The sequence below is a fragment of the Netta rufina genome (assembly GCF_964035555.1).
Source record: "Netta rufina genome assembly, chromosome: 20".
NCBI classification, from domain to species: domain Eukaryota; kingdom Metazoa; phylum Chordata; class Aves; order Anseriformes; family Anatidae; genus Netta; species Netta rufina.
Window position 1 is genome coordinate 9,617,481 of NC_140144.1, and position 26,965 is coordinate 9,644,445.

Here is a 26,965-nt window from a genome sequence, read left to right on the forward strand (position 1 = left end):
TGATTTGATCTGGTAAGCCCACACAGGTTGTGGGGTTGTTCTTTTTTTTTCCTTATCCATAGCCAAATGTGCAGTATTCTGTCAAATGCTTAACAGGGACCAGTCAGGGGACTTGGGCAGTTTGTGTCAGGATGGTGCTCCTGTGCAGGGCTTTTTGGTCGTCTACAGCAAGATCTGTGTGAATGTACCACTGTACGTTCAAGGTGTGTAAACATTTGCCTTTTTTAATAATTATTCCATAGGCCTTCTGTTGGGGAGGGAAGGTAAATATCAATCTCTTACACCCTATCTTTGGCTGTTGAGATTGCTTGAGGCAATCCTGTCTTTAAATAGTTTCCCCTCCGCAGGGGTGATAAAACACTACCTGCCTTCAGCAGCAGGACGCTTGAGGTAAAAACAAGGGTTTAAATACAGCTACTGCGTAATGCTCCACCAAAATGGTTCGAGATGTTAACTGAGTACCAAGGATGGATGCAGAGAAACTGCAGCAAGTGAAATCAGTGCAATTTGTTACCTCTGATGAGTTACATTTCCTTTATTTTTCCCCATTCAGTGAACTGTGAATAACTTGCTCTTTTCCAAGTAGTGTTGTCTTAAGGCTAAAGATACCCCATGGACCAGTGTGGCACTGGTAAAACGTAAGTACAGCTAATTCTTAAAGTCTTTATAGGTACAGATTGGCTGGATCATAATCACCTCGGTACATAACACCATGCAAACAATTGGGAGGAAGTGCTGCTAACTATGCAACCTGTCCAAGACAGAGCTTCTGTTCTGCGGTACAAACATTTATGGCACTGACTTGTCTGTAGCCATCAGAGATTTGGATTTCCTTTCTTTTTTAAAGGAATATAAATAAATTACTATGGTACCTTCAATGAGAGCCAGGTCTTATTGCAGGGCATTGTGACTGTGATGCATGCTAACACTTTGGGGGACCTTGGGGCATTTTCCTTTGGCTGGAAGAGGGGTTGGTTTTGCTCAACCCAAGTACCAACAGGGGGCATTTTATCTGCCAGTTCAAGAAACCTCACCCTTTACTGATGAATTTCAGACCTCTTGCTACTTACTCCAGTGACTTCAAGGGCTCTTTATTTTCTTTAAAAACATACACAACAACTGAATGAGACTTCCATACTGTGGGTTCTGTAAGAAGCAACACCTTTTCTTTGAATTGCATAAAGGTACGGTGACAAAGCAGACCATAGCTGCCTCATAGTGTTCTGCTCCCAGTTTCATTGTTCCTTACAAGACACACCGAGCCCGTGAAATGCTGCAATGCAGCTGCCTACATTTTTAAGCCCCTGTATTAAGGGATTATGTAAATCAAAATGTTTTATCTTCTCTCTTCTGGGTCTCCATACTTCAGTTTGAAATTAAGTAAGTGGCAAATATTTGTCCTCTCTTTATGTAACATGATGGCAGTCCCATGGCAGTCACTTTTGGTCTCACAAGCTTCCTCGACATTGCTGATCTTAACTGCTAGCTAGCTGAGCGCCATCACTGCTGTTAAAACTGAAAGATCTGTCTTTCTGCAACACCTTAAGTTAATCATATGACAATTTGAAGAAAAGTAGGGTACAAGTTTAAGGTGCAGCAGCAGCGACTCCTTTGAATAACAATTCAGGCATAAAAAACCTTCTACTCTTTTGCATAATTCACTTTCAAGTAACAAGAAAATTGCTTTCAGGCTAGAGTGAGTGTCCATGTAGCATTATGTATAGTACCTCCATCTATGGACTCCCCAGGAAGTTATGCTATAGGTCTACTTTCCTCTGAGTTCTAGCAAAGTTAAGTTATTCCCAGACATACGATGTCTTAGAGTATTCCAGAAGGTAAATTACACAGAACTGATCCATGACGCTTGTAACAGAACCTGGACTGCAGGAGACTTGCTGCCTGATTTCAGATGGATAACAACAACAATTTTCCTAACTCACTTTGACCAAATACTTGTTCCCCTCTGTAACAGCTGTAAATTGTCTCTGAATTCAGGTATGTGAGCCAAGCCTTTTAACAGCAGTCTTCCTCTGGCTCATCCAAAGCCAGGATTGGGCTGAGAAGCCCAACGTAACGAGCCCTTCACAGCCCAGTGTTCTGAAGCAGCTTTGCTCAGCTGTAGCATAGCTCCATGTTTGCACAGTATACCTGGAAAGACTGGGGAAGGAGTGGAGTCACAGCAGTATTATAAATCAAAAAAAATTAAAAAAAAAAAAAAAAAAAGCAAGTCTCTCAGATACATGCAGGATGCGCTGCTTTATCGAAAGAGCCGGTACATCCGAGGAAGTCGCCCATCCTTACTGGAAAGTGCTGCTTGGATGTGTTCATACGTGGGCAGATCCGTTAAGTCACCCAGTGCAGCCACAGCTGGTTTTTTATGAAGCATCTTAGTGACCACTCTTTTGATGTCAGCAGATTTCACCTGACCTGCAGAAAAAAAAGAAAGCCAGAGCTGTGACAACTACATGTTAAATAGCACGAAGCAGATTTACTGTGGTGCTGGGTCAGCCCCCTAGCTCAGAAGACCAAATCACTAGCTCTGGACCTTCTCTACCATACTTAGCTTTTTCCTTTCTTCTGAAAAAAAAAAATAAATATATGGTATTGCTTGCAAGCAATTGAGAAGATCAGTTTGAAATATGTATCCAGTCTTTACGCCCCCATGTTTTCTCAGGTGATTCACCACTGCTACAGGAATGTATTTTAAGTTGCCGCCCCCAGATTGTACCTACAATCCAATCCAGGCAAGGAAAAACAGTTTACTCACTGATCAGGGCACAGAGCTCGTGAGGTAGTTTCCTTGTGTTTGTGGCCAACACTTGGCGTCCCACATCTTCAAAGATAACAGGCCTCGACTCAAGGTTCATCATGAGCATGGACTTCAGCTGCGTCTTTGCTCGCTCAAGTTCAACCTGTGAATGAGCAGAAAATACAAACATGTTTAAAGAAGACTGGCCACTGTTCTCTAATACAAGCTACCATCAGTTTCTGAAAAACATGGCGATGGCTGTATTAGTGCCATGTTCTGGTCCATGAAGGAGCTGGGCTTTTTCTTAGACAAAACTGCCTCAGGAAAGGGAAAACAGAAGGCAGCTGACTGGTTAACAGGCAGACTCTTGGCATTAAGAATGAGCAAAAGGCCTTTCCCTTGCCCTAAAAAATAATGTTGTGAAGAGCTACAGAGCACCTAATAGGAAGGTGCTTGCAGAATTCTTTGTGAACGTTCTGCTAAATTTTCTATGTTCTTTTAAAGTAATACATGAAGTAGCTGATCTACAGAAAAATCATCCCAGCCAAAGCCAACACAATGCACTATTTCAGCTCAAAGACTGCCTATGTAGTCTGTAAGTTAGGCTGCTGACCTCTCCGACTGCTCCTGCCATCAGGATGAATTCTCTTGTGATGATTTCCACCATCTCTCGAACCTAGGAAAAACAGGTATTTGAACAGGTTAGAACAATGATTAATTACTCTATTAAAACAGCATAACATGCTCAACATCTAGCTCAATTTCAAGAAAATATTATGTTACATTCCAATAGTTTTGCAGTGTTTATCTTTAAGTACAAAAGTTCTCACATCACTGTTTGGTAATAAGCGACGCGATCACTTTCTAAGGATACCTGGTTTTGAATACCTGTTTTGGATCAGCGCTGGCATGTATACACAGGAGACCTGTATCCTCGTAACTGTGGTGGTAAGAAGTTGCATTATACATCCAGTGGTGCCTAGAAGTATGCAAACAAAATTTTAAAGTTTAGAAAACAGAACTTAAATGTCAAAGTTAGACACACATGGACAGTGAGTCCCCTCCTAGCTCATTTTCAGAATTCTCAGCAGTGCTAGTAGGAACAGTCAGTCCCTGCCTCTGACAATTTCTCTGTGTGTGCTATCTCCTTCCTTCTTGCCATCAGCATCCTTGAGACCAAAAAGTGAAGGATACAGCAGTATTACTGGTACCTAGAGCCAGTTCTTTTAATATTCCCTGGTTGAAAGGATGGGTTGGGCTAACAGAGGAAGATAGGACTCCTAGTCACTTTTGCCCTTTATTTCACCTTGTCAGAATACCTTCTAAAAAAATCAGCCCTGCACGTTTCAAGCAGAATAAACTGATGTAAAACTGTCTTTCCCAAGATGAGGTCTTCCATGTCAATCTGCTAGAGAAGACAGTTTCTGCTATTCATTAATCAAGAAGACAAACAAACCTGTTGAGCACATTGAGGTACAGCCGAGTGAACATGCCTTTGCCAGGCCCACCAGCTGAAAAGGAGCCACCGCCTCCCATCATCATATTTAATACTGCAAAGGGAATGAAGTCTTCCTCCTGAATTGCAACAAGAAATTCAGTCACCCGATAGCAGAGACCAAGCAGGGCTCAAGGGCGAGGGATGAGTAAAGAGAGAAAGAGTCCAAAAGAAACATGGCACAGGAGTGTAAAGGTCAGTGCTTTTATCAAACTGACAGTGAAAAAGCTGCCTGTACACGCACCAGCAGCAGCAAGAGTGCCAACACTTATGTAATGAGAGATCGTAGCCTGGGAGTCTGCAAGTAGAGCAACCGAAACAGAGCATTTCAGGCTGGTACTTACTAAAAACGAGCAGCTTTCTAACCCAATCATAATGTGGGTAAGCTCCGGGATTGGAGTAGGGCCGAGACTCACATCTGACATGTCTTTTTCAACCTGTGGGAAAAGCAAACAAATTATTAGGACATTTTCATGTTTGTTTTATTCAGCATGATAAATTCATGTTAATTAACCTGTCACCCAGGTAACGGCTACCATGGTCAGTTTGGACTGCATATTCGCAGACTCCTTCTACGTGACCAGTACGTACTTTTAAAAAAGCAAATCCTACAAAAAGTCAATTCAAATCCAAATCTGAACCTCCAACAGGAAGGAAAAGGCCACCTCCACCTTCCGTTACCTTGACGATGCCTCCCGTGTACTGAGCCACCGATCTGTCCACATCCTTGGCCTGCGCACTGCCCCACACCGGCTCCACGCCCAGCAGGTATTTCTTGGCACACTCCACCAACTGCTCGTGCTCGATTCCCACCCCGGCCAGCACCATCCTGTCGGGTGTGTAGTAGTTGCGCAGGTACGAGTGCAGCACTTGCCGGTCGATTTTGTCAGTGTTTTCCACTGGGCAGAACCTGTTCAGCCCAACTGTATTTTCTCTGTAAGCTGCCTAAAAGGAAATATAAATTAAAGCAGCAAATATTGCTTCAGCCCCTCAACCTAAACCTTCCCTTTGTTTTATAATTATGCCTGTTTGAGACATATGAGAGGATGGGCTGAGCATCATTTCACTAATGTCACCATAAATCAACATGTTAACAACGGCAAGCTATTTTTAGCTTTAATTTACATTAAAATCTTACATATATAAGTGTGATTTTAAAGTGGAGGGAAAGCAAAACTTCTGCCTCACTGAAATCTAAGTAACAGAATATCAGTTTTCTAAAGTCTGAAATAAACCCTGCAGTTAAGGAAAAGCTGAGAAAGTATGCAGCATGTCTCACAGAGGACACTAAACACAACAACATGGACTTTTCAGTGTTTTACCGCGTGGATCATTTCTGTGAGGAGAGGCTCTGGATCAGGTCTCATATTCAAGTCTTCCAGCTCAAACCGTATGGCCATCCGAGTCATCTCCATTTCTTCATCTGTAGTAAGAGAGAAATCAAGAGATCACCACCACACAAAGTACTCACTGGATACAGGAGAACTCTGAAGTTTCTTGACAAGCACAAGCTAATGTACTCTCAAGCCCGCTCAGAGTCTTGCTCTGGGACCCTGTTTTGAGGCAGATGTTGTGTTCTCAGACCTGATAACCGGGGCTGCAGCGCCACGTCTGCCAGCAAGTTGACCACCGTGTCCAGGCCTTTGGCATCAGCAGAAACAGCGTACATGATGGTGTCCCTGCAAGGCAAGAGGGGTTCTGCACCAGGGAGTCACATCCCAGAGCATTCAGTAAGCGTAATTCAGGACATCATTGATAAAGAGGCCACGATGCATCAAGTGCTTTGAAAAGGCAACAGCACTGACTTCCGTTACCCTGCCAGGTTCACTTTTGGGACTTCTTAGCAGTTGTCAGAAACAGATTTCTGATGCTGAGAGCCAAAAAGCAACTTCTACACTCACACACCAGAAAAAGCAAGGGTTCAGCCACCCCAAACCACCGCGTTACAACCATTAGGGTAACTGAGGATGTAGGAAAAGCCTCATACCTTGAAGCCTGACAGTCACAAATGCCCCCATGCTTTTCCAAGGTGAGGAGAATTTCATCTTTGCTGCCAAACTGAGCTGTGGACTAAGAATGAAGACACCGGTGTTACAGATTAGCAGACTGAGAACTAAGAGCCCTCTGGTATAGCTCAGAACAAACATCTGCTCCATCACAGATACCTCCTACGTTCTTTAAGTCACTTAATAGTCATTAACGTTAGAGATGAGAGCATGACAGACTTTCAGTACCATCAGCACCCATTTAAACAAATTAAACCCATGCTGCCACGGTGAAGACAAGCTGTTCTTTCTCCCCTTGCCGTGTCATTCACGCTGCCGTGCAGCTTTTGGTATTTCACACAGGGACGCGGGGACCCGCACACGCCATGCACGGTACCCACCGAGAAGGCCAGCTTCTCCAAGAAGTGCGAGATGCCGCTCAGGTACTTGGCCTCGTGCCTCGATCCCGAGTTGATGAGCACTGGCGGGGAGAAGGTGAGGGGTTAGCGGGGCTTTTACCTCAGCAGCCGCTACGGGAACACCACAGGGGCAGCACAGGGGCTCGGTGTGCAACAGGACAGCATCCTCCTCCTCCTTCATTCCCCTCCTCCTCCTCCTCCTCCTTCATCCCCACCACCTCCTCCTCCTTCATCCCCCTCCTCCTCCTCCTCCTCCTCCTCCCCCCCCGCCCCCCACTCACGCCCCACGGTGCAGAACTGCCCGAATTTCCTCTGCGAGGCCACCCTCAGCCCGTTCTCCAGCGCCGTCACCCGCGTCTCGAAGCGCTCCCGGCCCTCGGCGGCGGCGAACACCGCCTTGGGCACTCCGGGCAGCGGGCAGCTCAGCGGCACGCCGGGGGAGACGCCGCCAGCGCTGTAGCTCCGGCCGCACCTGCGGGGACAGCGGCAGCCGCCGTGAGGGGACGGCCGAGGCCCCTCAGCGCCACCCCCCCGCCATTTTCTCCTCCCTCTCCCCTCACAGCCCCGCGCTCACCGCCGGGCCGGGCCCCACGCTCCGCGCCTCAGCCAGGCCATGGCGGCCGCCATCTTGCCGTCACCCTCCGCGCTTCCCTTCCGCCCGGCGCCTCGCCCCTCTCGATAGGGATTGGTGGAGAGGTTCGGAAAGCGGCTGGCGATTGGCTCGCTCGCCGAAGTGGGCGGGGCGTGCGCTGAGGTGAAGCCGCACCCCTCTGCGGGCGCTGCCTGAGGGGGGCTGAGGCGATGGCGGCGGAGCCCGGCCCCGAGCCCGGCCCCAACCCCTTCTCCTTTCACGAGTTCGTGCGCAGCCAGGCCCGAGGTGCCCGGGGGGGGCTGCTCCCGGCCCCCGGCGACGAAGAGGAGCAGGAGGAGGACGAGGAAGAGGAGTGGGGCGGCAGCTACCGGCCCTGCGCCGTGGAGCGGGCCCACCTCGCCGCCGGCCCCTTCTGTGAGGGTCCCCTCGGAGCTCCCCCCCCGCCGCCCGGTTATGAGGAGGTGAGAGCCGCCTCATCACTGCACAAGTTCGTAATTTCACACAAACAGCGGTTGGCTAATTACACGGATTGTTTGCTGCCTCCTTTCTGTGCCCTACAGGGTTAGGCGAAGTTAAGTGGCATCGAGAGGGAAAAACTAGGTGTGAAAGTAACCTCGAATGCCGTTTTTAGCACTAAAGATAAGAAAGTTGAATTATTTCGTCTGGTCCTGGCCTTGGAATGTTAGCAGTGCACTAACCCCATTTACGAGTGCCCTCATTTCTAATAGGAGCTTTTATTTTTTAGCTAAAAGAAGAGAATGCCAGTTTGAGAAGCAGGATCAACAAGCTTCAGATTCTCTCCGAAACTCAAGCAGACAAGTGCGTAAGCCACACTTACATCCCACGGTGGTGGGGTAGCTATTTGTTGGGGAATTACCATTATCTAGACCGGCTGTGAACAGATGAACTTTATGGCCATTGTGCCTTTAGCTGGATAGTTTAAATTACTGCTGATGGATGCTGAATGCAGAAATCCCCTGAGCCACAGCCTGAAGCTGTAGTCCTGTGGGAAGACTTAACTTTTCTTATGACGTGGAAGAATTAAGTTTCTTGGTCCTTCCTGAGGATTTTCTTACTAGGGTATTAGACGTTCCAACTGCTTACTGAATGTTCCCTTTATTTTAAGGATGAGGAAACTCGAAAGAAAGCTTGAGGAAAATAAAATTAAAGAGGAGAAAGAAACGCAGGACTTAGAAGCAATGGTGCAGCACGTGGAACAAAATCTCCAGCTGATGACAGTAAGTGGTGGCGTCTGCCATAGCAGCAGAACCTTGTTCACAGTTGGAAATTTGCAGTTCCACTTCTGTTCCTTCCTCTCCCAGGAGAGCAAGGGAAGCTGAAGTGATTGCTTCACCCATGTGAGCACTAAACAACTCTGACGTGGGGTTGTGTTTTTCCCTTATAGCAAGCCTGGGTCCCAGTCTAGAACTCCTTTCATTGCCTGGGATAAGGGAGATCTCTGCAGAAATACCATTTTTCGTATTCATAAGCACCTTCAGCTGCTTTTTTGCTGAGTTCTGCAAACACCTCCTTTATGAACTAAGAGCAGTTTTTCCTGCCTTCTTATTCTGGGTACATTTTCCTCTAGTCCAAGGAAAAAAAAGTAATGGTTGGAAGTAACAGACTGCACTTGACAATCAGAAGAGAGAAACGGGGTGGAGAGGAGGGAGGTGACCGGGTGCACCGTCCCCACCTCATAAAGCATTTAGAGAAAGAGGTGCTGCAGCACAAACCACAAGTTCCTTACTTTAATTTCTGTGCTGGAATCGTAAATTCTGATGTTCCTCAGGCTGCCTGCTGTGTCCTAAGGCCTGCTGTGGTCTCAGTCATCTTTATTCTCTTCCAGAAACGGGCTCTTAAAGCAGAAAACAGTGCTGCAAAACTGAAACAGGAAAATGCCTTACTGCAGGTACGAAGCAGTTTATCGTTAAGGCAATGCTGAGCGTATTGGGACTTGGGAGCATCTTGACAATGAGGCTAGAAAAGGGATACTGAAAATTCCTAACTACGCCTCATTTTTCCTGTCAAATGCTATAGAAAACGAGCTGGGTTAGAATGCTTAAGCTCTGTGCTGACTGTTAATGTCATTTTTGTGACATGGTGCTCGTTTTGTGGTGCTATCTTGGAACTTAAAGTTCTTCTTAAGTTTCACATGATGCTCAAATGCAGTTTGGTACTTGGGATGGGTGAAGGCCGGGAGTGCTACAAGGCAAACAGATGCTTACCTGTAGGAAAATGTCTTATGAAGAAGGGAGGGAAATTGGAGAGAGGTTACAGCCCTGCGTAGGGGCTCTCAGAGCTGGGAGGACTTTCTCTCTAGGCAGTCTGGCTAAAAATCCGCTCAATACTTGCTTCACCCTCCTCACAGCCATGTTCTATAGTTATTTTCACATCAAGTGTTTCTTTTTTTTATTTTATTTTTTATTTTTTCCCTCCCAAGGTTCAGCTGAACAACTACAAGGCAGAGAACGAAGCCTTGAGGTTGGGGCAGTCGGCAAGCCTGGCTGCGGTGAAGCAGAACGCCGAGGCTGCCTTCCAGAACCTTCTCACAGTCATTGCGAACTCACGGTCTGCAGTGAGGTGAGGCTCAAAACCGGCCCCTAACACCTCCCACCGCCGAACTGGCATCAGGAGCACCGCAAAACCTCCCAGGGTTGGGTTTATTGGTGGGTTGGATTTTAGGATTGAAGCCTGGGGTCTTGTGTGTGCCAGGTGAGCTGGTTAGTCCCTGTTTTTGTTATCTGTGCTTTTTGTTACCTGTGCTTTATTTTTTTTTTTTTCTGAAAAATGACAAAAAACGCCACCTGGGTGCGTTACCCTCTCCCCTTTAACGCGGTGTTCTCCCCCGCTGCAGGGGGTTAGGTTGGTTTCTTGGGGTCTCATGTTATTGTGTCAGGTGAGTGAGTTAGTCCCTGTTCTTTTTGCTAACCTGCGATTGTTTTTTTCATTTTTTTCTGCAAAATGATCAGAAACCCCCGCCCTGGTGCTTTACCCTCCTCTCCCATCTCTCGCTGCAGGCAGCTGGTGTCGGGAGCGGAGTCCCTGCAGCTGGTGGCCGATCTCCTCAAGTCCATAGACAGCATCTCCGAAGTGCCCGAGGACGGACAGTGAAACTGCCGGGGGAGAACGGGGCCTCGCTGCGGCACTGCGGCCCCACCGGCACCGGGACCGGGACCGGGACCGGGACCAGAACCGGGACCGGCTCCTGCCCCCCGCCCTCACCCCCCTCCCGCAGCGGGCGGGCGCTAGGACCCAGCTCTGCTCCGGGCTGCTCCGCCTCGCGTCCCATTGGCTGCCCTCTGCCACGTGCCTGGGCTCAGCTGACCGCGGCGCTGACTCCGATTGGCTGACGGGCGAGAGGGGCGGGTTCGGAGCGGCCGCGGCCTGGTCCCGGGGCATTCGGGCTGCGGACGCCGCCATGTCCGGACGCCCCGCGCCGCCTCCCGGCACCATGGAGCTGGAGGCGGAGCGGGAGAAGATCCGCAGGGAGATCGAGGAGCTGGAGCGCAGCCTGCAGCCCGCCGGCACCGGGCTGGACGTGTCGGACTGCGGCCTTGGCTCCGGTACGGGCCTCCGGGCGCTCCGGGCCCGCCGTGCCCGCTGGCGTCGGTGCGAGGAGCCGCCCGCACGGGCTCCTCAGGCGGTCCCGGCTGAGGGCAGCCCGCTGGCACCACCGCTCCGCTCGTTTCTGTAACGAAACCCGCGGCAAACGCTCGAGGGGAGGCTCGGAGAACGGCCCCGACCCCTCCCGGAGGCGCTCAGGCAGGGGACGAGCTGCCTTGTGAAATGCGGCCACCCACCAGCCGCTGGCACGGTTAAACCGGCCGATTCCACGCTCTCTGAACGGACCACGTGAACCCCACTGCATCATTCCACTGCTCAGCCTGGCTGTGCTTCCTAAAATCATTTTTTTCAAAGCAATAAAGGGGGCATATTAAAAGCTCTGGTGTCAGTACCTCTGATGGCTGCCACGAATCCTGCGCCTCAGTTTTGATTATGTTCCTCCAAAGATGTCAGAACTCCGTAGCCACACTGAAGGCAAAACCAGTACTGCTGAAGGCTGGTGAAAGGTTGCTAGGTGGTTAAGGAATATGGGGTTTGTTGGGTTGGAACATTCACTTGTCTGCACATCCTGAGGCCTTTATTTTACCATGAGGCATGGGACCAAGATGCAGCTTGATTGCTGCTGTAGTCAGCAGAAGCTGCCAATTTTTCTATTCTAGAACCACAAAAAAAGTGCATGTGCAGCATATAACTGAACATTTTCACTTAAGGATGTTGGCAATACCTGAAAACCCTAATGCTTATGCATGAGACACTATGTAGTACCTTATTCTGTGTGCTTTAATTGAAAAATCTTTGGTTTTGAAGCTGTGTGTTTTTCACTGCAGTCGGTGTTTTTGTATTTTTGTTGTCTGACAGATACTGAAGATGATGACTCAGATTCTCAGGAAGAAATGGTAACCATTTTTTCTTTAAGCATGTCTTTCCATCTGTCTACTGAAGGGGACAGGAAGAAAGGGGAAATTTTGCACTGTTCTGGGTAAAGAACAGTTCTTGGCAAGGTTCAGAGTCAAACTTTGGACCAGATAGCACGATGAAGTAATGGACAGAAAGAAATGGCACTGGGCTAGGCAGGTAACTCTGACTCTGGGAGCATTCAAAGCAAGCTATCAGGGAGAGACAGGTGCTTCCAATTCTTTGGAGAATCAGTTTTGTAACACAATAGAAGCATTGAGTTACATAAATAATTATTGTGCTGCATACCTGCTTCTGTTCTTCAGAGCAAGCATTTTCCTCTTTTTCCTTTTAACTCTTTAAAATGCCTCAAGGAAGTGGAAAAAGAAGAGGACAGTAGTGATGATGATACTGAAAACAGCCTGCCAGAAGATCCAGAAACGTGTCTGCAGATGAACCACGTGTACCAGGAAGTTATCCAGGAAAAGATTGAGGAAGTTGAGCTTCTGATTGCACAAAACAAAGAACAGCAGGTGAGCAAACAGGAGAAAAATGTGCTTTTTTTAGGTTGCCATCTGTCATCTTCCTCTACCTCTCATTCCCAGTAGAACTATACACTATGTTCTTAATGTACTGCAGGTACCACTGAAATTAGCAGTCACAGTCCTTGTTTATGTGCTGGTGTAGTTACCAGCCTGTGTGGACAGGGACAAGGAGACTTGGGTTCATTTTCTTCATGGCATTTCAAACCAGTGTCACCTCGATGGTGACCTTTGGAGTGGCTTATCCTACTGAAGTTCCCATCCTTTCTTACCGCCAGAAATGCTGCCACTGGAGAATATTTTAGCTAGTAAATCAGAATGTACATATGTTTCTTTTTATTTTTTTATCTCCATTGTACTGTACAAACCTGTGAAGTTCCAAATCCCACTGTTAACACACACACTAATCTGTAGTCTGGTGCTGCAAATTATTTGAACCCTTCCTGGGATGTTTGTGACAGCTCAGCCACTGCTCTCTGAAATCAGGGAATTTAAAGGTACTGACATGGTTTAATTCTTTTATTGCAGAAAGAAATCATGTGTGAACTCGATGGCACAAAAACAGCAAAAGCAGCAGATGGTAGAAATTTACCAGCAAATATATTTTTGGGCCATTTTATGAAGCCATACTTCAAGGATAAAACAACAGGAATTGTAAGTAAATATAACCAGGTTGCAGTGATAGATTTAAATTGTATCTGTGTTGTAACAGTGTTCCATTGTAACCTGTAACTATCAGTATCATTTCTGACTTTGCAATCTCTTTTTCCCTCACTTGTTGCTTACTGTCTTTTGGAAATGTTTGTCCAACTCACAGCTGGTTGTGCCACCTGAGAGGTCAGAATGGTGCCATTCCAGCCATGGGGCAATTGAACGTTGTATTTTTCAAATGTACCAACATGTGTTAAGTCTAATTTAGCATGTTTCTTCAACCAACGGTCAGCTGATGTGAGCAGGCCTGGCGTTGAGCTGAGAATGTGCTGTGTAACTGTGGGCAAACTTCCTTAAGTGTCTGCTTATATGTTCTTATGTTTTGTGACATATCTGCAAGCCAGTACTAGTAAAGGTGACTGAGCAGTTCTAATGTGGCAGCCTGTGCAAGTCTGAGTTAGCATTCTTTTTTTTGCGGGTGCTCATACTAGAGTTCTAAGAAGAATGGGCAAATTTTCTGTGTATCCGACTCTCCTAACATATCTAACCCTTCTAATGTTTACTAGGGCCCTCCTTCCAATGAAGATGCCAAGGAAAAGGCGGCTCAGGGCATAAAATCCTTTGAACAACTGCTTTCAACAAAATGTAAGAAACCGTACGTGCTGCTCAGCATTCTGCTCTCACAAATGTCTATCTTTGTATCTTTGCTCCCCCCACATCTGCAGGTAAACACCAACACTTCGGGTATTTCATACTTGAATTCACGGAAAGAGTACTTAAAAGTAAATGGGATGCTTTAGGAATTGATTTGCTGAATTATTAATGACTTAGTTCCTTTCACTTGCATTTGTTTTGATGTGTCATTCCATCTCTCCCGTGAACACTCCAAAAGCAAATGAGACCATGCAAGGGTAGTGCTTAGATGAGAGAAGTTCAGGAGACACTTAAAGCTATGTGGTTACATCCACCTGTGTGGTGATCTTCATTGATGCCTCTTTGGAAGTAAAATTGAGTAAGAGGCTGCCATTTGCCGAGGTTAGACATTGACGTTAGTGGTTTATGTGGGGAATATGATTAATTTACCTAGCTTCTGATAGTTCCTTTGCTGAACAAAATGAAGGATGAACTCTTACTGAAGACCTGAGTCATACTTTTAACAGTGATGCTGAAAGCAACACGTCACTCTTTTTTTTGGCAGTGGTTTTGTACTAATCATTGAATGCTTGATTACTTTATTTTGTCAAGGGAAAAGCAGAGAGAAGGTACTATTGCAGAAATCAGTCGTAAGTGACCGCTTGCAGCGCCTGCTTCAGCCAAAGTTACTGAAGTAAGTACTGTGCAAAAATCCTTTCCCGTGACAATGTACCATCTGACATAAGGAGAAAAAATATGTGGACATGCTGCTGCCTTCAGCAAGTTCTGTGTTAACTCTTTGCAATTTCAGTAAGGTTACAAAGCACAGTGGGGATTCTTGGGGATTCTTTACCACTTTGGGGCCTGGGAATTGCAGTAATGATACCCAAGCTCCATGTCCTGAGGGCATCAGTGCAGAGTATGATGCTGTTGTAGATGGCAGCATCCTCCGTTCTCTGTTGCCATTTATATTATCTGTGTATTACCTGGTATTGAAGGGTCTTGGCTGTAAAGTTCTGACCATAAGCAAGAGGTTACAGGATTCAGCTTGGACTGTAAACAGTTGATGGCTGTTTTGCAGGTAACTGGCAGGTGGAATGGATTTGTTCTGAAGATACTGTAGCATTTTATAGCCATCTATTTCTTCTGTTGACACAGTGGTATAACTTAAAATAGTCTACAGGGCTTGAAGCTGAACTTGATATGTTGCAAGTGAGCCATAACAGTGTGTCCAGTGAGAGATTTATGTGCCTAGAGCTGGTGCAGTCTTGTTTGTTGCTGTTGCAGCCGTCGCTGATTATCTCTGTGTAAATACCAAAATGATTAATCTGAGACCTGTTCTGGGTCAACCGTTTGCATTGAAGCAGTAAAAGTAGGATGAGTTTGCCCTGTGGGAAAACTTAGAAGAACAGTTTTGTTTACTGCATAAATAAATTGAAGGAAAGAATGATACTCGTGGGGAAACCACCTTTGCTATGTATCTTCTGATGCCGTTGACCTACTTCACATCTAGTCTCAATGTTGAAAATGTCTTTGAACAGGTTGAGTTACTGGAATCAGAAACTGGAAAAAGTCAAGACTGAAATGGAAAAACAAATCTTGGAAAAGCAAATCAAAGAAGTGGAACAAGAAATAGAGGCAATTAAGTAAGAAGTTACCTTTATATGTTCATGGTGAAAATGCAAATATGTTCTTGGAGGCTAATTCTTAAAGTTCCCTCCTTCCTTGAGCACTTCTGGTTATGACATTTGGAGAAAACTTCACACAAGCCAACACAAATAAAACTATCAAGTGCCGTTCAAACTCTGCAGAGCTCTCATCTCTACAGCTCTTCACTAAGAATCATGTTTTGGGTGTTGATCTACAAATGTAAAATGTATAGCCAGTATAGAGGCACAGTTTGAAATAGCTTTTGTTTTAGCAACAAGGAGACAGAACTCTGCAAATTCTAATAATTCTGAGCTTTTGCTTTCTAAAGCATCCGGAGGAATTCATTTTGATATTGCATTTAACTGTTTATCGTGCTAAACCAACATGATCTTGTAGGGGGCTGTTTTTCAACAGTGCATTCCTTGTACTTAAGTAAAATTATTTTAGTAAATCCAGTAAGAAGGAAACCTGGTTTGGGGAAAAGTTATGGATGTTAAAGAGCCTGCTGCTTTGAGGTAGTCAGTTTTTGTGGAAGTTGATAATAGGTGAGAGGAATAAGATGAAGCAAGGTCAGGCAGAGAAACTGACTGTTAAGTTTTTTAATAGGGTTCTTTCTTCCTCTTTGTATCTTCTGCTTCAGCCAGCTTCCAGAAAGTGACTTGTTAGGAGACAGATTTGACGAGCATGACTGGGAGAAAATTTCAAACATCCATGTAAGTTGGGAGATCAGCTGTTTTATTACTTCTGACATGTGTCCTTTATCTTGAGAGAAACTACACCTGAACTGGTGTAGTTTTCACCCTGTTTCCATTATGCACTGCTAGAAGTTAACTATTGTGTGTTCTCAACATGGCAAGCATGGAAGCACTGGACGTTTGTTGTTACTGGTTAAATTTAATATGTTAATTCTGAAAAAAATTAGCAATAAAATATGTACGGATTACAAAATATATCCCTTGTATCAGTGTTCACATCTGTCCAGTTGTTTCAGTCCCAGCTACAAAACAAAAAAGATTTTTGCTTTCTCTCTTAGTTTGATGGACAGCGTAGCTCAGAAGAACTGAGGAAGTTTTGGCAAAACTACGAGCATCCAAGCATCAACAAAAAGGAATGGACAGAGGAGGAAACAGAGAGGCTGAAGAAGATAGCTGCTGAACATGGTTATTTGGACTGGCAGACTATAGCCCAGGAGTTGGGGGTAAGGCTCTGATGCTGGAAACGAGGTGAAAAATCTTGCTTTTTTTTTCCCCTTGTTGCTTTCTGTCCTCGTAAATACCCATTTTTCTAAGCAGCTTTTGTTTTTATTGCATTAAGACAAACAGGACAGCTTTCCAGTGCTTGCAGAAGTATCAAGCCTATAACAAAGACTTGAAAAGGAAAGAATGGACCAGAGATGAAGATCTGATGCTTTTAGAGCTTGTTCAAGAGATGAGAGTAGGAAGTCATATCCCATACAAGAAAAGTAAGTGATGTACAAATAAAACGTTTTCCGTTCATGTGTGGGGGTTAGTTGTTGTTTGTTGTTTTTGTTTTCCCAGGCTTGTGTGTATTAATACTTCTGCATGCTAGAGCACCCAGCCTGCTGTGATTGGAAGAATTAGTAAAGTTTTATTTCCTATGAGTGCTTACATTTCCACAACAGTCACAGTTCTGTGTTTTTATCCTACCTTTGTAGCCTGTAATCTAGATAAGGTACGGAGTGCCCAAAGAAGGGCAACAAAGATGGTGGATGGTCTAGAGAACAAATTTTATGAGGAGTGGCTAAGAGAGCTGGGGTTGCTTAGCTTTTCTTTGCATTTCTAGTTGCTTATTACATGGAAGGAAGAGATTCTGCCCAGCTGATTTACCGATGGACCAAGAGTGTGGACCCCAGTTTGAAAAAAGGACCCTGGACACCAGAGGAAGATGCTGTAAGCTCTGTTCTCTGATTCCCTAGAATTGCTGGGTGCAAAAATGGAATGGTTAGAACGTTAGAAATTTTTATACACCTGACCTTTAATAGTGGCACACACAGAATTTGAAATGGATTAAGATGGGCAGTTTACAAGTCAGAGGGCATAGGAGCTCCCAAACACTTTTGTTCTGAGACTTGCAATGCAGTGGAAAGAAATAAAGCTATTTTGACTCAGGCTACTAAGACTATTACTGATGAGAGTTTCAACTCATTCTTTGTGTGATTAATACAGATGCTGTTGGCTGCAGTTAAGAAGTACGGAGAGCGTGACTGGTACAAAATCCGGACAGAAGTACCAGGCAGGAGCGATGCTCAGTGCAGAGATCGGTAAGTACACTAAAGGAGATAACTGTTCTTTCAAGCTTATTATCCAAAGAGAAGCAGAAATTGGGGATGTTTTTATCCCAAACAATCCAAAGTTATTCTGAAACCTGAGAGAGTGCATGTAGGGAGGAAAGGTGATCATTCATGTATTGTCTGTGTAGCTGTGGACGTTATCTAGTCTGTCACTTCCTGTAACTGACACCAATATTGCAAGAGGTGCTGAGCCATCTTCAGCATTGGACCCAACTGCAGGAGGCTTAGAGTGCAGCATGTCGTAATTTCCGTGATGTTTTACACCTGCTCATTTTAATTTTTAATTGTGTGGTTTGATGTTTAGAGAACAAAGAGATCGTAGCCATGCTGTATGAAGGGAGTAGGAATGGGACCCCTTAGAAAATCTCATAATGATGCTGTGTTTTTTAGCCTCAGATTATGCAGTAACGATCAGAACTGTACAAACAAGGCTGAATGTTCCTTTAATGTTTTTATTTTGAAGGTACTTAAAAGCATTGCACTGTGATGTAAAGAAAGGCAGGTGGAGTTTAGAGGAAGAGGAACAACTAATTGATCTGGTGCAAAAGCATGGCCTGGGTAAGTGTTGCTGTGCATTAACCTTCAAAAGCTTAGAGAATCAAGCATTATTTAGTAATTTACCATTTAAATTTATTTTTTTATTTTAAGTGGCTGATAGAAGCAGGCTCTGCTTCATCCTGGTGATTGCAAGCTTCCATATGCTCTGCTCTTCATCCTTTTTAGGTCACTGGAGTAAAATTGCTTCTGAGTTGCCTCACCGGACTGGCTCCCAGTGCCTAAGCAAGTGGAAACTCATGATTGGGTCTAAGGTACTGTACAAAATCCTGTTATGTCACAGTCCCATTTATCTTTTTAATTAAGAGTCTCTAAATTAAAAGTGAAAGTATGTGAAATCAATACCAAAATTGAGTTTGACTTCATGCAATCAATTTTATCAATCATTAATTAATTTTACTGCCTTGAAATGCCCATAAGGATGGCATAAACTTATGTTTCCTTATAGGTACATCATGAGTTGCCAGGTTTGGCACAAAGCACTCTTAGAAATATTCTGGTTGCTTAAGACCATGTTAAAAACACTGTCATGTTTCCATTGTCAAAGCACTAGTGGGTGCTGCTGCACACTCCATTTGGAAGCCATATGTTTCTGATAGGATACTGCCCCACAAAACTTCTTAACTTACTGATTTGAGAGATTTGCAAGTCAGGGAGGAACACTGGCTAATACTTGTCTGTGCTCTTTTTGACTGAGAAGAAAAGATCAAGGCCAGCAAAACGGCGACATGCAGAAGAAGAGAGTACCAGCTGCTCAGACAGCAGCAGTGAAGACATAGAACTGGACTTAACAGACAGTTCAGAAGAGGAGATGACAAAGAAGGAGGAGTGTGCGTTTCCCAGCATCGATTTGTGGATTCCAACACAGACAAGTACACAGGAGTCGAACAAAGGAAGATACCAAACTTCATCCCTTTTCTCTTCCATGAGTGCTAGTGCAAGGACCAGTAACAGTGAAGTTCCACGTGCACTGTGTGACGGAGGCAAGGACGGAGTCGCTGATAAATCTGCAGAACTGAACACCATCCTGAGGGGCATTGCACGCCCACATTCAACAGACATCACTGTGACGAATCCAGTAGAAGTAATTAACAAGGTAAATCCTGGGATCCTCAGTCTGGTTTTGATGGAATTTCAGCTTAGATCAGAAAATGCCAGGAAGTACATTCACTGCAGTAAAGAGAACAAGTGATGAAGGATAAGTAGATGACAAAATCTTTCTTGCACCTCCTGTTAGTTGGTTTCTTGTTTTACCATTGGGGGGTGCTATTGGAAACTGAGCTGTGGGATTAAACGAACTTCTAGCAGTGCTCCCCCTGGCCCTGTATTATCTAGAAAACTGTGCTCTTTCCTACCCATAGTGTTAGAGAAACAAAACTTTTTTCATATTTTTCATAAAACAGAATTGGCCGGTGAATTGTGGTTACTCTGTACCCTAATGACTAGAGTGCATAGACTTAGAGTTTGTAAGAACTCAGTTACCTGTGCATCTGTCTCATTCTGAGTTTAGTTTTCATCCCAGATCAGACACTGAAACAGTACAAACCCTCCTTGCACGATTTTGCAGAAAAATATTCCTTAGTAAAATACTAAATGTCAGAACTGTAATTCTTAGCACAAGAGAAAATATTTTTGCCTAAGTGAACTTAAATAGCATGTGCATCCCTCAGCTGCAGGGACAATTGCACCAATGACAAGTTTGTTGGTTACAGAAGTGGTTATGGTATGCGTGGTTTGTAAATGCTTGTCTGATGTAATCAGTCTTTTGATTTTGATTGCAGATAAGGCATGATTTTTTTGACCAGAAATTTAGGGAAGAGTTGCTAACTTTTTTTTCAAACTTCTCCCTATTTCTTCCCTTGTACTGTTAAGCCAAAAAAAAATAGAGAATAATCCAGTAGATTTTGGATGGGTTTTTGTGGATACTTCATGCTAAGACTTAAACAAAATAGGCATTTGGTATTGTGGTAACACACAAGGATGAAAAGATAAGGTAAACATCTGCACTTTGGAGCTGATCTAATATACTACAATATTTTCAGTAGCAGAAAAGTTGAAAACTTTTGTACATTTTGTGTGTAATGTCAGCACAAATAATTTTCTGTGGGATACTTTCCATTTCACCCTTTCTTTTGTACTCTTTTTTTTTAAAGGCTTCCAGATGTGGAAAGCAAGTGCTACAGGTTGCCCTGGAAGATGTGAGAAGAGTATTAAGAAATAACACGTGCTATCAAATGAAACTTGTAAGTGCCTCTTCTGTCTTGTCTGCTCCTGTGATGTGTGCACTGCCAGGCTGTATTCAGTGGAAAATAAGCATAGAATCACAGATCTTATTTCACTGTAGTCCCGAGAGGGAAAAGGTTGTTTCTTCTTTTTTCATAACTACCTTGTGAATAGTTTGTTATGGGACTAACTTTGCTAGAACCTACCAAATTGGGATTGTGATTGTGTTTATTCATGCACAGCAATCAAAGATGGTAAAACCTTTTTCCACTGGTTTAACAAAAATGTCTGGAGCTGCTACATCTGCTGATCAGAAGCTTCAGGGGCTGCAGCTGTTGAAAAGTTATCGTCAAAAGAGAGAGCGTTTGAAAAGAATAAACCTTGACAGAAAGCTTCTGATGGCTGTGACACCTTGGGTGGGCAACGTGCTGCTGCCCTGCACCTTGCAGACTGGGAAGATGGCTTTTCATCAGACAAAAGGTAGTGGTAACCCATCAGGGACAGCACTCTCCTACTCTCTAACCTTGTTTCTGATACCTTCTAAGTGAGCACCCAGCTGACTTTCATCTTGGGCTCTTTTTCTAGCTTATGCTATTCAAGAGAAGATGAAGTCAATCAGTCTCTCGAGCACTCCCCTGTTCACGCTTTTTATTCAGGTAGGTTTTACTGTCTTCATAGCATCTACTTTTAAACAGTGGTGATCTTTTCCTGATTCAATACCTAAATAAAAGCTTTATCTTTGCTCCTTAAATTAATCATCTAATTATTGGATTAATCTACTCTCATGGCTTGCATACGATGTGTACTACATTCTGCATCCATTCTAATACTGTCAGGATTTTTTCTATAACTGTGAAAATGTGCCCAGAATCTTTCACGTAAAGCCTCCCCTATCTATCTTAGATTGGCACTGGCTCTACCAGAATATTTTTGTTCTGAATCAAACTTTTCTGAATTTCTTATCTTGCAGCTCTTCCAGATTGATACCAATGGTTGCATGAAGGTTATTCGGGAGGGAAGACTAAAGCAGTCAGAGCTGAAGGCTAATGCAACAGGGCCTCAGCAGGTATTGTGCATCTCATTTCAAAGCTTTTCCTACCAGAGTCTTGACTAAAGTAGATGTTTTTCAATGGCTGTGGTATGTGCTACTTATCTCAAGTATAATTTAATATATTTTCTTTTGGCAGGCTTCCCAAAATGTGGAGACTTCTTCAGGTATGTACCAGAATGTTTATTTTTATGATATGCAAGATCTTTCACTTAATTCATCGCTGCTGTATTAATGACTAATTTAACTGAAGGAGAACTTCTGGAACAAAACAACATTGTCATTTTTGGTAGCTCTTGGATATTTCGGTTATTGGCTAAATGCGTTGCTTTTGGTAAGGACCAGCAAAAATACTGAAGGGCCAGGGGACCAGTGGCTTTGTGCCTGTCTGACAGTCTGTAGATTATCACTGTTAAACTTTTTTCAAGCAAGGTGCTGGTTGTGGGCTGGAGTGAACACGCTGGCACTGACCAAAAGCCCAGTTTTATTGTTATCACCCTGGCTGATGAGCAGTGCCTGTGTTGCACTGATCAGCACGGTTCCTCCTGTGCAGTGTTAAGGTACATTTCTAACCCGTCTGCTGGTTAAATAAATACTACAGCGTTGGAGGAACTCTCACAAGCAGAAACTTTGCTACTTCCTGTGCTGGGTACGTAATGCTTAATAGCTAAGGTATGCCTTCTAAAGCCTTTTTCCTTTTTGAAGACACTGAAATGTTTTCCCCCCTTTCTTTACTCCTCTACAGGCAGTTCATCACAACCGTGTACTCAGAGGAACTCCCAAAGGGGCGTCCCAAGGAGTGCTGTCAGAAAACCTGTTGCCTTAAAAGCAAGGGAGACTTCTGCTGCTGGCCTTGAGAGCAGCACTCCTGCTCTTGCCATGCAGGCGGCTCTTCCAGCCCAGGCACAAAGGCAGAAGCCTAAAACTGTCTCAGAACTGCTGAAAGAGAAGCGGCTAAGGGAATCCCAGGCCAAGGAAGCTATGCAGAGAACAGTATTTATTGCCCCACAGATGTTGATTCCAGGGCCTTTGATAATCCAGCAGCCACCACAGCAAATCGTTCCCTCTGCACAGGCAGGGAGCACACCTGGAGCTGTTGGTTGTGCAAACAGCGACGTCCGGTTTGCACCAGCTCAGCTTCCAGCTTTTACTTCTGTTGCAGGCTCAACTTCCACCACCACTGTGGTTGAAAACCATTCCTCATCAGCACCCAAAACCGGGGAGAGCTCTGGTTCCTCAGAAGGACCAAAAGTACAATCCGATAAAGAACTAAATGAGCAAGCTCCTCAAAGTAGCCCTGAAGGAGGTGGTTTTCCAGGCCTGAATCCAACTGGAGCAGAGCAGGCCTCAAATCAAGGAGGGTGCAACGGTCAGGTCCTGGCTGGTAGCTCAGTTCCAGTAGTGCTGCAAAATCAAGCTTTTGTGCCTCGTCAAATTGCAGTGGTGCCTGTTGGCGGGGAGTCTGGCAGCAACAAACTGTCTCTTCCCACTCCACTTCCCTGTGACCCGAACGGTAACGGACCGCAGCAGAGGCCAGGCAACTTCTTGCCTGCTCTTGTAGCTCCACAAGCCGGCTCCCGTTTGGTTCCCAGCAGCGTGCTGCCTTTCACCTGGGTTGTAACGCCGCAGGCTTTGCTCCCCACCTCTGTGCAAGCTGTTGTGGGTGTTCCCCAAGGACTGCCAGCTGCTGCTGCTGCGAAAATTCAAAGCCAGGCAAGCGTGACGTCTGATGGCAGTGCTTTAGGAGTGGCTCCTCTACCAGCGGGAGCAAATACGCCTCACCCTAGCAGCGCAGAGGCAAAAGCACCAAGTTCCCAGTTAGCTGAAGGGGTGCCACTGGGAAAGACAACCCTTGAAAACCATTCTGCGAGTCTCTTACCTGTCACCTCAGCCAATCCTGCCTGCAGCACACCCAATGTTTCTTCTGCTGATGCTTCCTCCAGGACTTCTGACTGCTCTGCAGCTCAGCATTCTCCTCCAGCTGATGCACCAGCCCTGCGTGCTGCGCTGCTGCCCCAAACACAGCTACCTGCAAGTACTGCAGGGTCTGATTCCCACTGTGCAGCAAGTCCCCTTAGCTTGGGGAAGAACCAGGACTCCTCTACACCAAACGCATCATCTTCCAACCCAGCTGTCGTTACAGAAGGGGCTGTGCTCCAGCCGAGAGACCCAGCTCCTCCTAACAACATCCCAAAGAACTCGGAGGGTTTTGCTGCCCGAGTGTTGAAACCCAGACCTATTGCCTCCAAACCACCTGCTACGCAGCCTGCTGGGGGTCCGCCCCAGCCAACCACTTCTAGTGCAGCAAAAACTCAGCTCGACTTCAGCCTGATTTCCCTCGAGGACGAGGAGGTGGTGAAAGAGTGGCTGAGCGGGGAGCAGGGAGTCCAGGTACCGCCACTGCAAACCAGGTTGCCTTATTTCCCACCTTTCCTGTGCAACTTAAAAACCCTCTCAAGGCTGCTTCTGCAGAAGGCGGCTCTGGAGAAGCAAGCAGCGTGTCTTCTGCCTTCTGATGGCAGTCGGGATGAGGGCGCTGGGGTTGATCTGCGTGCCATCACGGAACTGGTGCATCAGAAACTGGGCGATGACCCTGCTTTTCTCCTCCTGAAAGCCAGATTCCTGGCGGCCTTCACGCTCCCTGCTGTGCTCGCCACTCTGTCTCCCCCAAAAGTGGCGACAACTCTGTCAGGTAGCAGGAAGCAGGATGATGAGAGTGACGAAGAGGAGTGGTGGGGTGAGAACGAAGTGTCAGAGGAAGAGAGTTCTGGCAGTGAATTAACAGGCGTGCAGTCGGATGGGACAGGTGGTGAGGAGCCGGGAGATGATGCCGATTTTCCAAACGAGGTAAAGCAGAGGTGCCAGGTACCGAAAGTGGAAAGTTACCGCCAGCTGAGCATTGCTCCCACTGGAATCTAGGCTGAAACTCCCCCTGATCTTAAGTGTAGCAGAAATTTGGTCGTTTCAAGTAAGCAGAACTCTGCACCCGATAACAGCAGCTCTCTTGTTCGGCTGTGAGCCTTTGGTTTATACAAAGGTAAAGGCCTCGCTCCTGTACTTTTTAAATCAGGCCCTTGATTTTCATTGTCTCCATTCTTCAAGCCCCTGTAACATAAGGGAACTTGCATGTTTGTTCCTGTTGCTGTTTAATGTTTTCCTCCCAAATTATTTCATGTGACTAAAGATTATTTGAGTATATGGATTGATCTCAGCCATGATACCAACCAAAAATCACTCTTTTTTTTTTTTTTTAATATATATATTTTTAAATTAAATCTATTACTGCCCAACACTGTTTCTTACAGAACGTGCCAGGAAGCTGTGTAGTTCAAACTTGCATTTCAATAAATTGTGGCTCCAAACCAGACAAAAGAAATGCTAATGAAGATGAACAAACAAGGTCACTAGCTGTTTCTACAGAAAGATGACAAAGGTGCCTAAAAAGCAGCAGTCATCTTTCTGAAAAATGTATGCATTTGGGTGTTTTCTGCTACCTGTGGTCACGGTAACCTAACAGTGTGCTCCATGCTTAATTTTGAATGTAAATGGAATATTCTGGAAATCTTGCTGAGCTCCCTAAAATAAAAAGATGGGTTGAAGGGGCTGAATATTATGCTGGGTCTTGCGTTAGTGTGCACATAGTCTGTTCTGCTTACCTTGCAGGGCATGGGAGCTGAAGAGATTGCACAATCCGTCTCGGGCTCCTACACGGATGTGACTGATGCCAACGCTCCTCAAATCAGGAGGAGTTCCCGCCTCAGGAAAAGGAGAAGGACATGAGAAGGAAACGGGTTAGTAATCATTCTGTGAATCTTGCCTTTCTTCTCTTCGAAGGGAGAACCTGAAATACCTTCATCTGTGGCACAGCTCAGACAATGAATCATGACCCTAGGAGAGGATGGGTTTGACTTCCCTTCCCTTAGCACACAGAGTTCTGCAATCATATATTAAGACATATATTAAGTCACACATATTCTGTGACTTTCATGGGGAAAAGGTGATGTCTGCATGATAAAACTATATATAAATGCTGTAAAGTTCAAGCATTTGGCAGCCTTTTAGACCTTGCTGCTGCCTATTAGTATTATACCTGGTGAGTAGGTACAGATGAGGCTACAGACTTGGCTGCTAAGGTGAGGCCAGTGTAAGAATAAAGGGTCACAGCTTGTGGGACAGGAAAGCCTGGGCAGCTGCTGCTGATGGCACAGGTTTGTGTGTGGGAGCGCTAAACACTTGCAGCAGAAGCCAAAGTAAATCCTTGCTGTGGGTTGCAGCAGGCTGGGAGCAGGACGTCCTCGCTCTGTGTTGTGAGGCTGTCCTGGAGGTCCTGGGCAGGCAGCCTCAGCTTTTTGCACAGTTTGGTGCTCTCTGTTGCCTGGCTCGTGAGTATTTAAGAGGAGGTGAGGAACAGGATTAAAACATGGTGGGAAGCCAGGGCTTAAGACTGGTGGATTCATCATTGCTATTCATCTTTGAAGCTTCATAGCTGAAAAACTTTCTCCTCCCATACGGTTCTATTTTCTCTGTGTATACTGGAGTAGCTCCTGTAGGGTACAAGTGTGTGATGTTTTAATGTGTTGAGGACCAAATGAGCATGAACGGTGTTTGATTTGCTTGCTTGTTGGCTGAGATTGATATATTTTTTTTCCCTTTTTCCTTCTCCTTTAGAACTAGTTTCAGAAACTCCAAAATTTTATCTTCCCTATTTAAAACAAAAAGTCCTGTGACTAACTGGAGTTGTTTGTGCTCTGTTACAGGAGTCACTTGACTGGGGTCTGCCTTGTTCCATGGCAGTAGGAGATATTCTTTGCACTATTCACTTTTAATGCTTCCAACAAACTGACCACACAGACCTGGGGAAGAGAGGAAAATGGTTGGAGTGGTTTCCTCATCGCCTCACCAAATCTGCTTGTTTGGACAAGTTGCAAATAATGAAGCAAAATTGCTGGAGGGAAGGCTTTGAGGCACAGAGTGATTCTGTTCTCTTTCAAACTAGCACCTGCCATAAATGCTGTGGGGAGGGATTGCTGGAGACCTGGGGAAGCCAGCAAGGATGGTTATTTATTTCCTTTTTGTGTTAGCCCCTATTTATGTGAATGTTTATCTGTATTCAGAGTGTGTGATCCATTAGATGGTTGTTTTAGTGCTGTGACAGTGTTGTTTGACAGCTGACTGAGTACTGCTGAATAAGCAGCAGGTTAATTTTGTATCAAATGAGCCTTGAGTATTTGTTGAAATACAGATGTTTTATTTTTCTCACTTAAACTATTGATGTCTTCTGTGTTGTTTTTATGGTAAATAATGCTTCAAATAATGTCTGTGTGAGTGTGATTGCTAATGAGAAAAATGAAGTCTGTAAGCCACATGAAAGCCAAGGAGAATGTGGGAAATGAATATGCATGCAGCTAAAAATGCAAGATTGAATTATGCTTGGATTCTTTCCTGATTCTTCACCAGCCTGCCCCATACAGCCATCAGCAAATCACTTAACAAAAGCTCGTTTCCTCATTCATAAAACAGTAATTTCCCTCATATAGAGAGGTTTAAGGCTAGCTGAGTCAAAGCTGGTAGAAACCTAGTGGGAAGCTGCTACAGAAAGCTTCCTTGCACTGTGCCTGGCAACATTTCCCAAGAGTTTAGTGGTGAGTTCAGTG

General features: G+C 45.2%; 3 protein-coding genes across 4 annotated transcripts; 2 read left to right on the forward strand and 1 right to left on the reverse strand.

Moving 5' to 3' along the window:
- Window positions 1-505: 505 nt before the first annotated feature.
- PMPCA (peptidase, mitochondrial processing subunit alpha) lies at window positions 506-7,321 on the reverse strand. The gene is made up of 13 exons (XM_084298970.1): window positions 7,223-7,321; window positions 6,930-7,120; window positions 6,631-6,710; window positions 6,232-6,314; window positions 5,829-5,923; window positions 5,567-5,667; window positions 4,926-5,189; window positions 4,589-4,681; window positions 4,206-4,324; window positions 3,638-3,728; window positions 3,363-3,425; window positions 2,768-2,912; window positions 506-2,427 (listed from the first exon to the last, which is right to left on the reverse strand). The coding sequence occupies exons 1-13, from the start codon at window positions 7,273-7,275 to the stop codon at window positions 2,258-2,260; spliced, it is 1,548 nt and encodes a 515-aa protein (XP_084155096.1). The 5' UTR covers window positions 7,276-7,321; the 3' UTR covers window positions 506-2,257.
- Window positions 7,322-7,426: 105 nt separating this feature from the next.
- ENTR1 (endosome associated trafficking regulator 1) lies at window positions 7,427-10,393 on the forward strand. The gene is made up of 6 exons (XM_084299166.1): window positions 7,427-7,701; window positions 7,986-8,059; window positions 8,367-8,478; window positions 9,087-9,149; window positions 9,681-9,820; window positions 10,258-10,393. Exons 1-6 carry the CDS (start codon window positions 7,450-7,452, stop codon window positions 10,349-10,351), a joined length of 735 nt encoding a protein of 244 aa, XP_084155292.1. The 5' UTR covers window positions 7,427-7,449; the 3' UTR covers window positions 10,352-10,393.
- Window positions 10,394-10,623: 230 nt separating this feature from the next.
- SNAPC4 (small nuclear RNA activating complex polypeptide 4) lies at window positions 10,624-26,570 on the forward strand. Of its 2 annotated transcripts, none has more exons than XM_084299164.1 (23): window positions 10,624-10,803; window positions 11,663-11,700; window positions 12,073-12,231; window positions 12,769-12,894; window positions 13,458-13,536; window positions 14,137-14,218; window positions 15,066-15,170; window positions 15,815-15,887; window positions 16,208-16,372; window positions 16,489-16,636; window positions 16,978-17,084; window positions 17,361-17,455; window positions 17,949-18,043; window positions 18,209-18,294; window positions 18,741-19,136; window positions 20,194-20,283; window positions 20,506-20,743; window positions 20,849-20,919; window positions 21,234-21,329; window positions 21,451-21,478; window positions 22,057-24,158; window positions 24,975-25,102; window positions 26,069-26,570. In XM_084299164.1, the coding sequence occupies exons 1-22, from the start codon at window positions 10,659-10,661 to the stop codon at window positions 25,089-25,091; spliced, it is 4,641 nt and encodes a 1,546-aa protein (XP_084155290.1). In that variant the 5' UTR covers window positions 10,624-10,658; the 3' UTR covers window positions 25,092-25,102; window positions 26,069-26,570. The 2 variants fall into 2 exon arrangements, with proteins under 2 accessions (XP_084155290.1, XP_084155291.1); XM_084299165.1 differs by lacking the exon at window positions 10,624-10,803 and adding an exon at window positions 10,940-11,310.
- The last annotated feature ends 395 nt before the right edge of the window (window positions 26,571-26,965 follow it).

Excerpts from the sequence above, each read along its gene's own strand:
- PMPCA (XM_084298970.1), bottom strand. The coding sequence starts at position 7,275 with ATGGCGGCCGCCATGGCCTGGCTGAGGCGCGGAGCGTGGGGCCCGGCC. Across the intron at positions 5,668-5,828 it reads GCTGCAGCCCCGGTTATCAG|ATGAAGAAATGGAGATGACT; the intron begins GTCTGAGAACAC and ends CTCTTACTACAG. Across the intron at positions 2,428-2,767 it reads CGAGCTCTGTGCCCTGATCA|GTCAGGTGAAATCTGCTGAC; the intron begins GTGAGTAAACTG and ends TTTTTTCTGCAG.
- ENTR1 (XM_084299166.1), top strand. The coding sequence starts at position 7,450 with ATGGCGGCGGAGCCCGGCCCCGAGCCCGGCCCCAACCCCTTCTCCTTT. Across the intron at positions 8,060-8,366 it reads TCCGAAACTCAAGCAGACAA|GATGAGGAAACTCGAAAGAA; the intron begins GTGCGTAAGCCA and ends CTTTATTTTAAG. Across the intron at positions 9,150-9,680 it reads AGGAAAATGCCTTACTGCAG|GTTCAGCTGAACAACTACAA; the intron begins GTACGAAGCAGT and ends TTCCCTCCCAAG.
- SNAPC4 (XM_084299164.1), top strand. The coding sequence starts at position 10,659 with ATGTCCGGACGCCCCGCGCCGCCTCCCGGCACCATGGAGCTGGAGGCG. Across the intron at positions 16,637-16,977 it reads TCATATCCCATACAAGAAAA|TTGCTTATTACATGGAAGGA; the intron begins GTAAGTGATGTA and ends TTGCATTTCTAG. Across the intron at positions 24,159-24,974 it reads ATGCCGATTTTCCAAACGAG|GGCATGGGAGCTGAAGAGAT; the intron begins GTAAAGCAGAGG and ends CTTACCTTGCAG.